Source organism: Erinaceus europaeus, chromosome 2 (genome assembly GCF_950295315.1).
Source record: "Erinaceus europaeus chromosome 2, mEriEur2.1, whole genome shotgun sequence".
Lineage (NCBI taxonomy): Eukaryota > Metazoa > Chordata > Mammalia > Eulipotyphla > Erinaceidae > Erinaceus > Erinaceus europaeus.
This window is the reverse complement of record NC_080163.1, coordinates 134,796,563-134,810,243: the sequence shown is the minus strand read 5'-3', so window position 1 is coordinate 134,810,243 and position 13,681 is coordinate 134,796,563. Positions and strand designations below refer to the sequence as shown.

The 13,681-nt window shown below is 41.3% G+C and overlaps 1 protein-coding gene across 1 annotated transcript in view; it reads left to right on the top strand.

Annotated features, from left to right (window-relative positions):
• PKD1L3 (polycystin 1 like 3, transient receptor potential channel interacting) overlaps positions 1 to 13,681 on the top strand; it is an 88,724-nt gene that overhangs the window by 11,513 nt on the left and 63,530 nt on the right. Inside the window, 3 exon segments of the mRNA XM_060172042.1 lie at positions 4,403 to 4,651; positions 6,119 to 6,250; positions 10,762 to 10,930. Of these exon segments, the coding sequence (XP_060028025.1) occupies positions 4,403 to 4,651; positions 6,119 to 6,250; positions 10,762 to 10,930 (550 nt within the window).

Below are 13,681 nucleotides of genomic sequence, written 5' to 3'. Positions count from 1 at the left end.
TTGCAGTGAAGTCGCTTCACAGGCGGTGAAGCAGGTCGGCAGGTGTCTGTCTTTCTCTCCCCCTCTCTTCCCCTCCTCTCTCCATTTCTCTCTCTCCTATTCAACAACAACATCAATAACAACAATAAGTACAACAACAATAATAAAAAAAAAACAAGGGCAACAAAAGGGAAAATAAATATTAAAAAAAAGAATGTTCTTATAGAAAGTATGCACATGCAGGAAATAGTTAGATTTAATGGACGTATTAGTAGAGAAAAGTGTATGTGTGTTGGGTGGCCTGGGAGATTGTCCAGAGTTTGATCCACAGGATTACAGATTTACATCAATGACCTCCCAGAAACTTCTTCAAGGAAGTTCATCTACGCCGATGACATCTGCTGTGCAACTCAGGCATCCAAGTTCGACATCCTCGAGGAAACACTCACGAAAGACATGTCTCTGATATCTGATTACTGTAAAAAATGGTGACTAATCCCTAGCACTGCAAAAACGGTATCATCTGTTTTCCATCTACACCATGCCTCGGCCTCGAGTGAGCTTAATGTGCAGCTTGGCGATTCGAGAATCCGGCATGAAGCCCAGCCAGTCTATCTTGGCGTTACTCTCGATCGCACTCTGTCATTTCACAAACATCTCATAAAAACTGCAGCAAAGGTGGGCGCGAGGAATAACATCATTGCAAGACTGGCCAGCTCCTCAGGGGGCGCGAGCACTTCCACACTACGATCATCATCTCTGGCATTATGCTATTCCACTGCAGAATACTGTGCCCCAGTATGGTTCCGTAGCCCCCATGTCCACTTGGTCGATTCCAAATTATGTTCCTCCATGAGGATAATTTCTGGAACCATCCGTTCCACCCCGGTTCCATGGCTGCCAGTTCTTAGCAACATCGCCCCGCCAGATATTCGTTGGGACGCAGCATCATCTAAGTTCATTTCCCACGTCTACTCTCGACCGGACCTACCAATATATGCGGATATCTTCGCCCACCCTGTCCAACGCTTGACATCTCGTCACCCAATCTGGTCCCCTATGCCTACACTGAACTTCTCTGTTCCAGTCTCTTGGAAACAGAGTTGGCAGTCAGCTGAGGCAAAGAACAAACACCTCATCACAGACCCCTGCAAGCATCAACCCGGCTTTGACCTAGCACGTTATGATTGGGCCCTCCTCAATCGCTATCGAACAGGCCATGGCCAGTGCGCCGCTATGTTCCATCGCTGGGGAGCCAGAGGTGACCCGAACTGCCCCTGCGGCTCCAGACAGACTATGACCCACATAGTCAACGACTGCCACCTCTCCAGATTCGAAGGAGGTCTTGAAACTTTACATCAGGCTCAACCTGATGCTGTTGACTGGCTATGGAAAAAGGGCAAACGCTAGAAGAAGAAGAGCAGATGCACCTTCTCGCCCTCCCCCTCACACCTGTCACTGCCTCTCTCCCTCTTTCCCTCCTTCTCTCTCTTTCATATTAATAAATAAATAAACCTTTAAAAAAAAAAGAGGGAGTCGGGTGGTAGCTCAGCGGGTTAAGTGCATGTGGTGCAAAGCACAAGGACCGGAATAAGGATCCCGGTTCAAGCCCCCAGCTCCCCACCTGCAGGGGGTTCGCTTCACAGGCGGTGAAGCAGGTCTGCAGTTGTCTATCTTTCTCCTCACCCCCCCTCCTCTCTCCATTTCTCTCTGTCCTATCCACAACGATGAAATCAACAACAATAATAACTACAACAACAATAAAAACAACAAAGGGCAACCAAAAGGAAAATAAATAATTATTTTTAAAAAAAAGAGAAAAAAAGAGTGGCTCAGCATATCTCTTTCATGCATTATTCCCTAGGTTCAGTCCCCAAAACTCTGTAATTTATTATTTCTCCCTAAAAGGTGATTTACTAATAATAAACAGGTGGGAGGATAGCATAATGGTTATGCATAAGACTTGCATGCCTGGGACTCTGAAGTTACAGATTCAACCTCCCACATCACCATAAGCCCGAGCTATGTAGTGCTTTGGTAAAATAAATAAATAATCAATAAAAATATTAATGAATAAAATTAAAAAGGAAAAAGAAATTTAAACCTTGCTTTTGACTTTCATAATGGTTTAATTCTATTTGTTGTTTGCTCTATTCCTAAAAAAAATTTATGACAGCTTGGGGCCAGGTGGTAGTGCACCTGGTTGCACTCACATGTTACAATGTGCAAGGACCTGAATTCAAGCCCTCTGGTCCCCACCTGCACGGGGAAAGCTTCACAAGTGGTGAAGCAGTGCTGCAGGTATCTCTCTGTCTCTCTCCCTCTCTATCTTCTCCTTCCTCTCAATTTCTGGCTGTCTCTATTCAATAAATAAAAATAAAGATGAAAAATTGAATAAAAAGTATAACAGCTTATAAAATATATTTAATGCAATACATTTTTAAAAGATTTTATTTATTTATTAATGAGAAAGATAGGAAGAGAGAGAGAAAGAAACAGGCATCGTTCTGGTACATGTGCTGCTGGTGTTTGAACTCAGTACCTCATACTGAGAGTCCAGTGCTTTATGTACTACACTGCCTCACAGCCCACTGCAATAAAAATTTGAAATTAACTAAAAAGAAATGTGGGTAAAAGAAAAATAAAGAAAGAAACTGTATAATTTATAAAATTTACCTTCAAGAAAATTTTCAACCTTTTGCCTTTAGGTCCTATATAGAATCCTATTTAACAAATGTCTAATAATGCATTTATATTTACCTGATCAAATCTTAACTGCAAAAGATAAACATTGCAAGTTGTATAAAAGGAGTGAAGAAGTTAGTATGTCTAAAGAGTCCTACAAAATAACATCTGCCATTTTAAATAAACTACTGGAAGCTCCACCCCCAGATCACTGTGATCGCCTTTCCAATTTTGCTCAACAGGTTTCCTTTTTTTTCAAACTCATCCAGCAGACTGTGGCCAGAGAGCTTTTTGCCATCCTTAAATTTCCTTCTACAAAAGATCAGCTGCATTTTTCTCTCTTTGTTTGACTCTTGGTAAAAATGCCTGCTTCTTATATCTAAGTAGCCCATCTGAAGAACCTCTTCTTTCCCTTCCCACCCCTTCCCACTCCTTCCCTTTCCCTTCCCTTTTCTTTCCCTTATTTATTGGATAGAGACAGCGAAATGGAGAGAGAAGGGGAAGACAGGGAGAGAGAAAGAGAGACACCTGCAGCACTGCTTTATCCCTTGTGAAGCTGTCCCCCTGAAGGTGGGGACTGGGGGCTTTACCCCTGGGTACTTGAACATTCTAACGTATGAACTCAACGGGGTGCCACTGCCTGACCCCCTTCTTTTCTTTTTTAAGATCATTGATTTACAGGATTGTTGTCACAGAGGTACAGTTCCATTTCTCACAGAGACATATGCCAGCACTCCTTACCTTCCGCCAGACCATCATCTTCCTTCACCTCAGGCTACTCACCATAGCCTTCCCCATACACACACAGTTTGCCCTCCCCTGGCCTCCATCTCTCTGAGTCCCAGGATCTACTGCAGTAGACTATAATCTATTACCTTTCACTCTGTTTTCTTCAGTAGAGCATATACTTTACCATGCACAAGGACCTGGGTTCAGGTCCCCACCTACCACATTGGTGCATGCACAGGGGAAACTTTACAAGTGGTGGATCTGAAGCAAAAAAAAAAAAAAATCCTATATTTTCTCTTACTTTGTTTCTTGGTTGTCACATGTGAGTGAGAGCTTCCAGCATTTGTCCCTCTTCTGGCTTATTTCGTTTAATATGATCCTCTCCAGTTTAGCCATGTTGTAGCAAAAGAGAAGATTTTATCATTTTTTATAGCTGAGTAGGTGATCATTTATATTTAATGATTGGAAATAAAAACACTAATGTCATTGTAAATATTTCAAAATTTATTATTTTTTAATTAATTTTATTTATTTATTTATTATTGGATAGAGACAGAGAGAAACTGAGAGGGGATGGGAAAATAGAGAGGAGAAAGACAGAGAGACACCTGCAGCACTGCTTCAGCACTTGTGAAGTTTCCCTCTGCAGGTGAGGACCAGAGATTTGAACCTAGGTCCTTGTGCACTGTAATGTGTGAACTTAACCAGGTGCACCACCACCTGGCCCCTCAATTGAGAATCTTAAAAAGGGTGATGCGATGTGCCATTTTCTCAAAACAGCACAGAATCTAAAAAAACTTTTTTTTTCCCCAGCACACTGCTCAGTTCTTGCTTATTGTTGTTGTAGAGATTGAACCTGAAATGTCTCATGCCTCAGGCATGAAAGTCTGTTGCAATACTAATTGTATTATCTCAGTAGCCCACCTGTTAATATCTCAGAGGTCACTGGAGTTCCAGTGATTTTTCAATTTTTAGTAAGTCTTTTCCTTTACATATTTTTATCTTTTAGTCCAAGATCCTGTGCCATTCTATCACTCCACCTCCTTCAGTGCCTCCCACCATCACACAGCAGATACCACCAGTCTCATCTGCACCTGTGAGCTTGCCTCACTCTGTGACATCGGAGCCCACCAGATCTGCATCTATTACACATGCTGGAAAATCTCTTCTGAAAATAACCTCCAGCCACAAAGAAGATGTCCATCCAGACATCTTCGCCACTCTTCTCCAAGAATCATTTCAGAATATATCTGAGCAGGTACAGACCATTGAAGTCACAACAAGGTACCTTTGGTACCTTTCTACTTTGGTGCTGTTCAAAGAAGAGAGAGGTAAAGAAGGAGTGCAGTTCTTAGTTATGTCCCAGAAAACCTGAGCTTAATTGTGTCAGTGGACAGACATTTATCCCAGCTAAAAGCAGAAACCAATGAGGTCCATAAACATACTTCATGGTGGTCTCTATACTCATTTCTTTATTTTTTCTTCTCTGTAGGCTATGGGAGCCTGAGGGCTTCTAACTATAAGTAGGCTTCTTAACTTAATCACTGACTCCTGACCAAGAGATATGGCAGGGTGTGGCAGAGATAGTCCGGTGGTTATGCAAAGAGACTTTCACAGCCCCACAGCTATGCCACCGAGGTATAGGTCTTCTCCTGAAGTTCCTGATTAGATCTCTGTCCCCCGGTGTCCCTCCCCGCCGCTGCTCCAGATCCTGAGGGCAGTAGCAATGGAGACTCAGAGTTGCACTTAGAGGAGTCCTCTCCTCCCTTCAGCTGTCCTCTTGTTGGTGCAACAGACTGGAGGTGGTGTCTCAACTGATAAACTGCTGGACTGTTACCAGCCACTTAGTCTCTCCCTAGGCTCCTCTCTTGTCACCAGCTACGTGTGTTTGCACTCACTCTATACTCATTTCTATATTTGATATCTCATTACTACTCCATGCTATTACATTTAGTGCCGCAGATGGGTTGCGCTTTGCTCTGTGTGCGTTAACCCACTACGCTACCACCCAACCCCCACAAGGATTTTTTTTAATTTCTTTTTTGGGGGATTAATGCTTTATAGTCGACAGTAAAATCCAATAGTTTGTACATGCATAACATTCCTCTCACTAGGATTTCTAATAACAAGTATCACGAAGTCGGGGATTAGAAACTTGTTCAACAGCTAGAGCTGAGCAGTGCTCTGGTCTCTCTTTCTCTTTCTCTCTTGTTAAAATAAATACACCTTAGAAAAGAAAAGCTTGTTTTTGTAATTAAAAATTGTTAATATGAGAGAAAGAGAGAGAAGGAGAAGAGAGACAGAGAGAAAACTAGAACATCACTCTGACATATGTGGTGCTAGGAGAAACCTCATACTTATAAGCCCATTGCTCTACCTTCTTCACTATCTCCTGGATCACTGTTTTTGTGATTTTCATTTCCAGGTTTCCCTAATTTTATTCATAGTCATGTGACTTAAAATTTAATCTTATTTCTGCATTAATTTGCCTTGGGATATGTCTTTATATTACCTGATTACCCATTTTCTCTTTTGTATAAAAGAAGCAAATACATATTCTATGCATTTGCAGAATAACTTTGGAAAGTAATAATGTTACAGAGAGCCTGTAATTCATAGAGTTTGCATTATTTTCAAAAGTCAGCTCTTACTAAAACAATATATCTCAAAGCACTAAACTGCAATAATACCATATCATTTTGACATAATTTTATTGTTCCGATAGGTCATAGATGAGATAGCAGGCAACTTTAGCAAAGCTATTCACAATTTTCAAGCTCGCAACAAACTACAGAAAGCTTGTGAGGTTCTCCAGAAATTAACAGCCTTTCTTCCAAGACTTTCTGAATCAACTCAGGTAAGCAGAGGATGATTGGAAGGAAACTATATGCCCCTGAAATCTTACAATTTTGTAAAGCAGTATTGAGTCATAAAGAGAAAGAGAGACAGAGGACATGTGAAAAAAGAAGAGGGTAACAACAAAAAGTTTATAATCTGGAGATTGTCCCCTATGCAGAAGTTAACATGATAAAATAAGCTTGAGGAGGCTAATTTCAAATATCAACACATTGATGTGTACCTTTAATTCTGAAAAGTGTAATTATATTCATCATTAATGACATTCTCAGTTATGCTGGTTTTAATTATTTATTTTTGTTCTTGTTGTTGTTCATTTATCAAGTTACTGCCTTTCTGGTACAATTGTTAGAAGTCATGGGAGATAAAATAAACCCACTTTGCCATAGTGGGAAAGCCTTGAAACAGACATCAAAAATTAGAACACTTCTGTTGGCCAGTCGGTAGTATACCGGGTTAAGCGCACGCACATAGTACAAACATTAAAACACTCATGATTTAAATTTTCTTGCAACCACATTTACCTGTGCTATTTCCCTGTAACTGTTTATGCCTTTTTCTAGTCTATACACATAAGAAAATTAATGAGTGGTCCAAGAGGTGGCTCAGTGAATAAAGCATTGGACCTTTTATTTTTAATATTTATTTACTTACTTATTCCCTTTTGTTGCCCTTGTTGTTTTGTTGTTGTAAGTGCCATATGCGCTTAACCCGCTGCACTAACGCCCAACCCCCAACTGTCTCTTTCTCCTCCTCCCTTTCAATTTCTCTCTCTATTCATTAGATAAATAATTTTTAAAAACTTTTTAAAAGCACCCCTAAATAAGAAAAATATTCTTTTTCAGTAATTATTATTTTGTTGGCATGATTTATAATTTTTGTATGTCTGTGTAGCATCCAGGCCTCATAGTTGTATGATACTACTACTCTTCTACTTTTTAAAAAATGTTTCTTTTTAAAAGAATTTATTTATTTATTTATTTATGAGAAAGATAGGAAGAGAGAAAGAACCAGCCATCACTTTGGTATATGTGCTGCCAGGGATCGAACTCAGGACCTCATGGTTGAGAATCCAGTGCTTTATCCACTGCGCCACCTCCCGGACCACATACTTTTCTACTTTAAAAAAAAATTAATATTTATTTATTCCCTTTTATTGCTCTTGTTTTTTATTGTTGTTGTTATTAATGTCATTGTTGTTGGATAGGATAGAGAGAAATGGAGAGAAGAGGGCAAGACAGAGGGGGAGAGAAAGTCAGACACCTACAGACCTGCTTCACCGCCTGTGAAGTTACCCCCCTGCAAGTAGGGAAGCGGGGCTCGAACCGCGATCCTTATGCTGGTCCTTGTGCTTTGCCGCCACATGCGCGTAACCCACTGCGCTACCCCCAACTCCCAGCGTTAGGCTCTTAAGCATAAGGTCCTGAGTTCAATTCTGGCAGAACATGTACTGGCATGATGTCTGGTTCTTTCTCTCCTCCTCCTATCTTTTTTTTTCTCTTTTTAAAAATTTATTTATTTATTATTGGTTAGAGACAGAGATAAATTGAGAGGGGAGGGGGGATAGAAAGGGAGAGAGAGAAAGAGGTACATATAGCCCCACTTTATCACTCGTGAAGCTTTCCCCTTGCAGGTGGGGACCAAGGGCTTAAACTTGGGTATTGCACACTATAATGTATGCACACAAACCAGGTGTGCCACCACATGGCCCCTCCTCTTCCTATCTTTCTCATTAATAAAATCCTTTAAAAAAAAAAGAAAATTGATGATAGAATTAGTGAGAATTCTATTTTTTCCATCTCATATATTTTCAAATATTTTATAATAACATATAGATCTAGTCTTTACTGGCATATTATCACTTTTAATTGTAGAAATAATGCACACTTTTTATTGAAAAACCAAAAGAATATAAATAAAAAGCAAAAGACCTCACCATCTCTCTACTTCTTGCCAATCTGATTCTTTAGATATAGTCACTATTATTAGATTATTATTAATTTGCCCTACATAGCCTTTCAAACTATTCTATTTATCCATAAGTTTGTTTTATGACAATAGACTTAAAGTATACATTTTTTCTGTCTATTGTTTATTTTAAATGTATTTATTTTGAAAAATGTATTTATTTTGTGGGGAAAGAACAAAGAAAAAAACTAGAGTATCACTCTGGCATATGCAGTGCTGGTAAGCTCAGGACCTCATGCTGGCAAGTCCATCATTCTACCATTACTTGTTTGGAGGTTCTAGCAGGGCAGCGCAGCTACTCATATACCCTTGACCGAAGACTGGTCCGTCTCTATTTGGGGAAGGCCCTCCTCTTCAACCGAGCGCACAGCTTCGGGAGGGACAAACATGGAGCAGTGAGGGTAGCCAGCCAGATCAGCCGAGAATCAACCCTGGCGATTAGTGGGGTCACAGATGTTGCAGCCACATCGCCCTCACACCCCATTCTACCATTGCTAATCTCTCAAGTCACACAGTTGACTTCTTCCCCTTTCTTTCTTTCTTTCTTTCTTTCTTTCTTTCTTTCTTTCTTTCTTTCTTTCTTTCTTTCTTCCTTCCTTCCTTCCTTCCTTCCTTCCTTCCTTCCTTCTTCCCCTCCTCCCCTCCTTCCCTCCTTCCCTCCTTCCCTCCTTCTTCCTTTCTCTGCACCAGAACTTCACTCTGGTAGATGCAATGAGGGGCATAAAACTCAGGATCTTAGGTCCATAAGTCCATCACATTAGTCATGGCACCACCTCTCAGACTGCAACATTCTTTCTTCTTTTTTAAAATATATATTTGTTAATGAGAGAGAACCAGAGCATCACTCTGGCACATACGCTGCCCAGGATGGAACTTGGGGATCTCATGCTTGAGAGTTCAACACTTTATCCTCTGTGCCACTTCCCAAGTGATGCAGCACTCAGTTGCATCTGTGGTGGCAAGGCTAACTGTCACTTCTTTTGTACTCCCTGCTTGCCTGCTCACTTACAACAGCTGGCCAGCCCAACTTCCATACCCAACCCCTACTTTTTTTTTTTTTGCAGGATTTTATTTTATTTTATTATTATTTATTTTATTTTTTATTTAAGAAAGGATTAATGAACAAAAACATAAGGTAGGAGGGGTACAACTCCACACAATTCCCACCACCCAATCTCCATAACCCACCCCCTCCCATGATAGCTTTCCCATTCTCTAGCCCTCTGGGAGCATGGACCCAGGGTCGTTGAGGGTTACAGAAGGTAGAAGGTCTGGCTTCTGTAATTGCTTCCCCGCTGAACATGGGCGTTAACTGGTCAGTCCATACTCCCAGTCTGCCTCTATCTTTTCCTAGTAAGGTGTGTCTCTGGGGAAGCTGAGCTCCAGGACACATTGGTGGGGTCTTCAATCCAGGGAAGCCTGGCCAGCATCCTGGTGGCATCTGGAACTGCAAACTCTAGTGTACTTCTGCTTTCAGGTATATATTTTGCAGTAGTTTATGGATACGTGTGAACATAAGCTCTCTCTCACAGAAACTGGTGTATATCTAGGTTATGGGACTTTGTTAGAAAGTGAACTACCTGAGATGAAATTAGAGTGTACTATAAAAGGAAAGGTCTCACCCGAGTAATGAAGCTGAAGGGTTGTCATTCCACACGTGAAGTCTCTGGACACAGTCTGAGGTGATATGCGGACTCTCTCAAAAGCCTAGACCAAGTAGATTAGAAGCATCCAATAGCACAGCTATATACAAGATACTGGATACTGTACAGCAAACCATAACAAAAGGACTTTTCAAAGTTAACCCAATTAACAAATAATGTGATGATAACATTAAATATCTATTGTCTTTTTGAACCCTAAGACAGCAGGAACCTCACATCTCCACTATAGAGCCCCTACTTCCCCCAGTCCTGGAACCCTTGGATAGGGCCCACTTTCCCGTATGCATCTCCCAATCCAAACCAAATAATATTGCATCCGCCGACCCAACCCCTACTTAAGGCAAAGGGAAGTGCAGCTAAGGGCTGGGTTCTTTCCAAGAAATCCGACCCCAGTCTACATTATAGTATTTCCTTAGAACAGCATGAAATGGGAATTCCTCCCACAGGTAATGTGAGAAAAGTCGGAAAAGTCATTGTATATTTTTGCATACATGCAAAATGGTTTCCTCATGCCTATTTGTAATCAGAACTTTGTTCATAAAAATGCATTTGAGTAGGGAGTCGGGCGGTAGCGCAGCGGGTTAAGTGCAGGTGGCGCTAAGCGCAATGACCGGCATAAGGATCCTGGTTCAAGTCCCCGGTTCCCCACCTGCAGGGGAGTCGCTTTACAGGCGGTGAAGCAGGTCTGCAGGTGTCTGTCTTTCTCTCCCCTTCTGTTTTCCCCTCCTCTCTCCATTTCTCTCTGTCCTATCCAACAATGATTACATCAATAACTACAACAATAATAAAAAGCAACAATAAATAAACATAAAATAAATAAATAAATTTAAAGTAGTCAGAAACCATGCACAGAAGTAAGTTTGCTTTCTAAAATGCCTAGGTGAGTCTCATCAACTCATTTATTTACCTGAATGAGAAGTTGCTGAAGAATCCATTTCAGAACAACAGCAAAATTCCTATGACTATCTGCCTCTTCTATTCCCTCAACAACATCACAGAAGCTGGTGAAACAAGTTGGCAGAGATCCATGCATAACAGTGAGAAGGTAGGTAGGTGCAGTGTATGCTACTGACCAACTCTGTTTAGAAGCTTTTTAATCTTGACAAATCCAGGTATCATACAGCCTCTCCTTTGACCTCTAAAGAGCAGAAGCCACATTGTCTCACCTGCTGCAGTGTGTCCCTTGCTACCCCACCATTGAGCTAATCTCATGTTCTAATCTAGGAAAAGAATTCAGTAAAGTACTCGACACATAGTAAACACTCAAATCATACTTGATATTCACATGAAAAAAATGTTGAAAATCATTATCCGTTAGGGAAATAGCAAATCAGACCAAAATCTGATACCATTTCACTTCTGAAGACAGATATAATAGTAAGAGTTGACACAGTGGCAGAGAAATTGGCCCCTCTTGCCACCTTCGAAAAAAGTGTGGCAATTTCTCAAAATGTAAAACATAGAGTTAGTATGTGGCCTAACAGTTCCACTCATTGGTATAGATACACATATCTCTAAAAATTAATGAATGAATAAGTAAGTAAATACAATTTATGAGCTTGTGTTCATATCAGAATTACTCAAATACTAAAATAACCAAAAAGTGGAAACAAACCAAATGTTCATGATTTGATGAATAGATCAATAAGATGGGAAATCCAGGGGCTGGGCAGTGGCACACCCTATTGAGCACACACATTTCCATGTATGAGGACCTGGGTTCAAATCCCTGCTCCACTCCACCTGCAGTGATTTATTATAGGAGAGATGAAAATCTTGTATTAATTATCTTTTATTATTATTATTTTTATTGCCATCAGAATTATTCCTCAGGGGAGTCGGGCGGTGGCGCAGTGGGTTAAGCGCACGTGGCGCAAAGCGCAGGGACCGGCGTAAGGATCCCGGTTCGTGCCCCCCCGCTCCCCACCTGCAGGGGAGTCGCTTCACAGGCGGTGAAGCAGGTCTGCAGGTGTCTTTCTCTCCCCTCTCTCTCTGTCTTCCCCTCCTCTCTCCATTTCTCTCTGTCCTATCCAACAACAAAGCAACGTCAACAATGGCAATAATAACCGCAACTAGGGCAACAAAAAGGGGGAAAAATGGCCTCCAGGAGCGGTGGATTCATGGTGCAGGCACCGAGCCAAGCAATAACCCTGGAGGAAAAAAAAAAAAGAATTATTCCTCAGGCTCAATGCCTACGCAATGATTCCTTCACTCCCAGTGGCCACTTATTTATTTGATAGAACAGAGAGAAATTGAGAGAGGAGGGGGAAAAGAAAGGGAGAAAGAGATACACCAGTAGCACTGCTTCACCACTTATGAAGCTTCTCCCCTGCAGATGGGGATCTGGGGCTTGAACCGGGTCATTAAGCATGATAATGTGTGTGCTTATCCCAGGTGCACTGTTGGTATGCATGAGACCCCTTCTGTTTCATTTGGTTTAAATCCCCCCTGCTTAACACTATTCTATTTACATAACCACTTCATTCTATTTACATAACCGCTGTTAACAAGCACTACCCTCCCTCCAGGGCATTGGTTCAATCCCCACTGTTTCATATGTTTTTGCTCCACCCTGATCCTCTCTTTGTCACACCCTGATTTTCACCAGTCACTTTTCTCTCCACCCTCTCTATGTCACATCCTGTTTCCACCTTACTTGGCAAGTATATATAAAGACAGCATTGTGAGTTTTACAGTACTTTACCTTGAGTTTAGCCTAGCTCATCTTAGATTGTGCTGCGTCCTGCATGAATAAAGAGATACTGCCTACAGCTCAACCATGAGTCCCTGGTCATCTGTTACCTGCCTGTGAAGCCAGCCCGGCGAAAACAACCTAACCCATCGAAAACAACAGTGCACCATCTCCAGGCCCCTTTTATTATTATTTTGTAAGGATTGTTTTTTAAATTTTGTTTTATTGGGGAATAAATGTTTTACATTTGACAGTAATAGTTTGTACATGCATAACATTTCCCAATTTTCCATATAACAATACAGCCCCCACTAGGTCCTCTGTCATCCTTTTGAACCTGTATTCTCCGGCCCAATCCTTACCCCAGAGTCCTTTATTTTGGTGCAACATGTCAACTCAGGTTCAGGTTCTACTTGTGTTTTCTCTTCTGATCTTGTTTTTCAACTTCTGCCTGAGAGTGAGATCATCCCATATTCATCCTTCTGCCTTACTTCACTTAACATAAATTTTTCAAGGTCCATCCAAGATCGGCTGAAAACAGTTAAGTCATCATTTTTAATAGCTGAGTAGTAAGTATTCCGTAGTAAGTATACCACAACTTGCTCAGCCACTCATCTGTTGTTGGACACCTGGGTTGCTTCCAGGTTTTGGCTATTACAAATTGTGCTGTGTTGGGTTCCTTAGGATATATCCCCAGGAGAGGAATTGCAGGATCATAGGGTAGGTCCATCTCTAGCCTTCTGAGAATTCTCCAGACTGTTCTCCACAGAGGTTGGACCAACTGATATTCCCACCAGCAGTGCAGGAGGGTTCCTTTGACCCCACACCCTCTCCAGCATTTGCTGCTGTTATCTTTTCTGATGTATGACATTCTCACAGGAGTGAAGCGGCATCTCATTGTTGTCTTTATTTGCATTTCTCTGACAATCAAAGATTTGGAGCATTTTTTCATGTGTTTCTCAGCCTTTTGGATCTCTTCTGTAGTGAGTATTCTGTCCATGTCCTCTCCCCATTTTGGGATGGGGTTATTTGTTTTCTTGTGGTTGAGTTTGGCAAGCTCTTTATATATTTTGGTTATTAGCCTCTTCTCTGATGTATGGCATGTAAA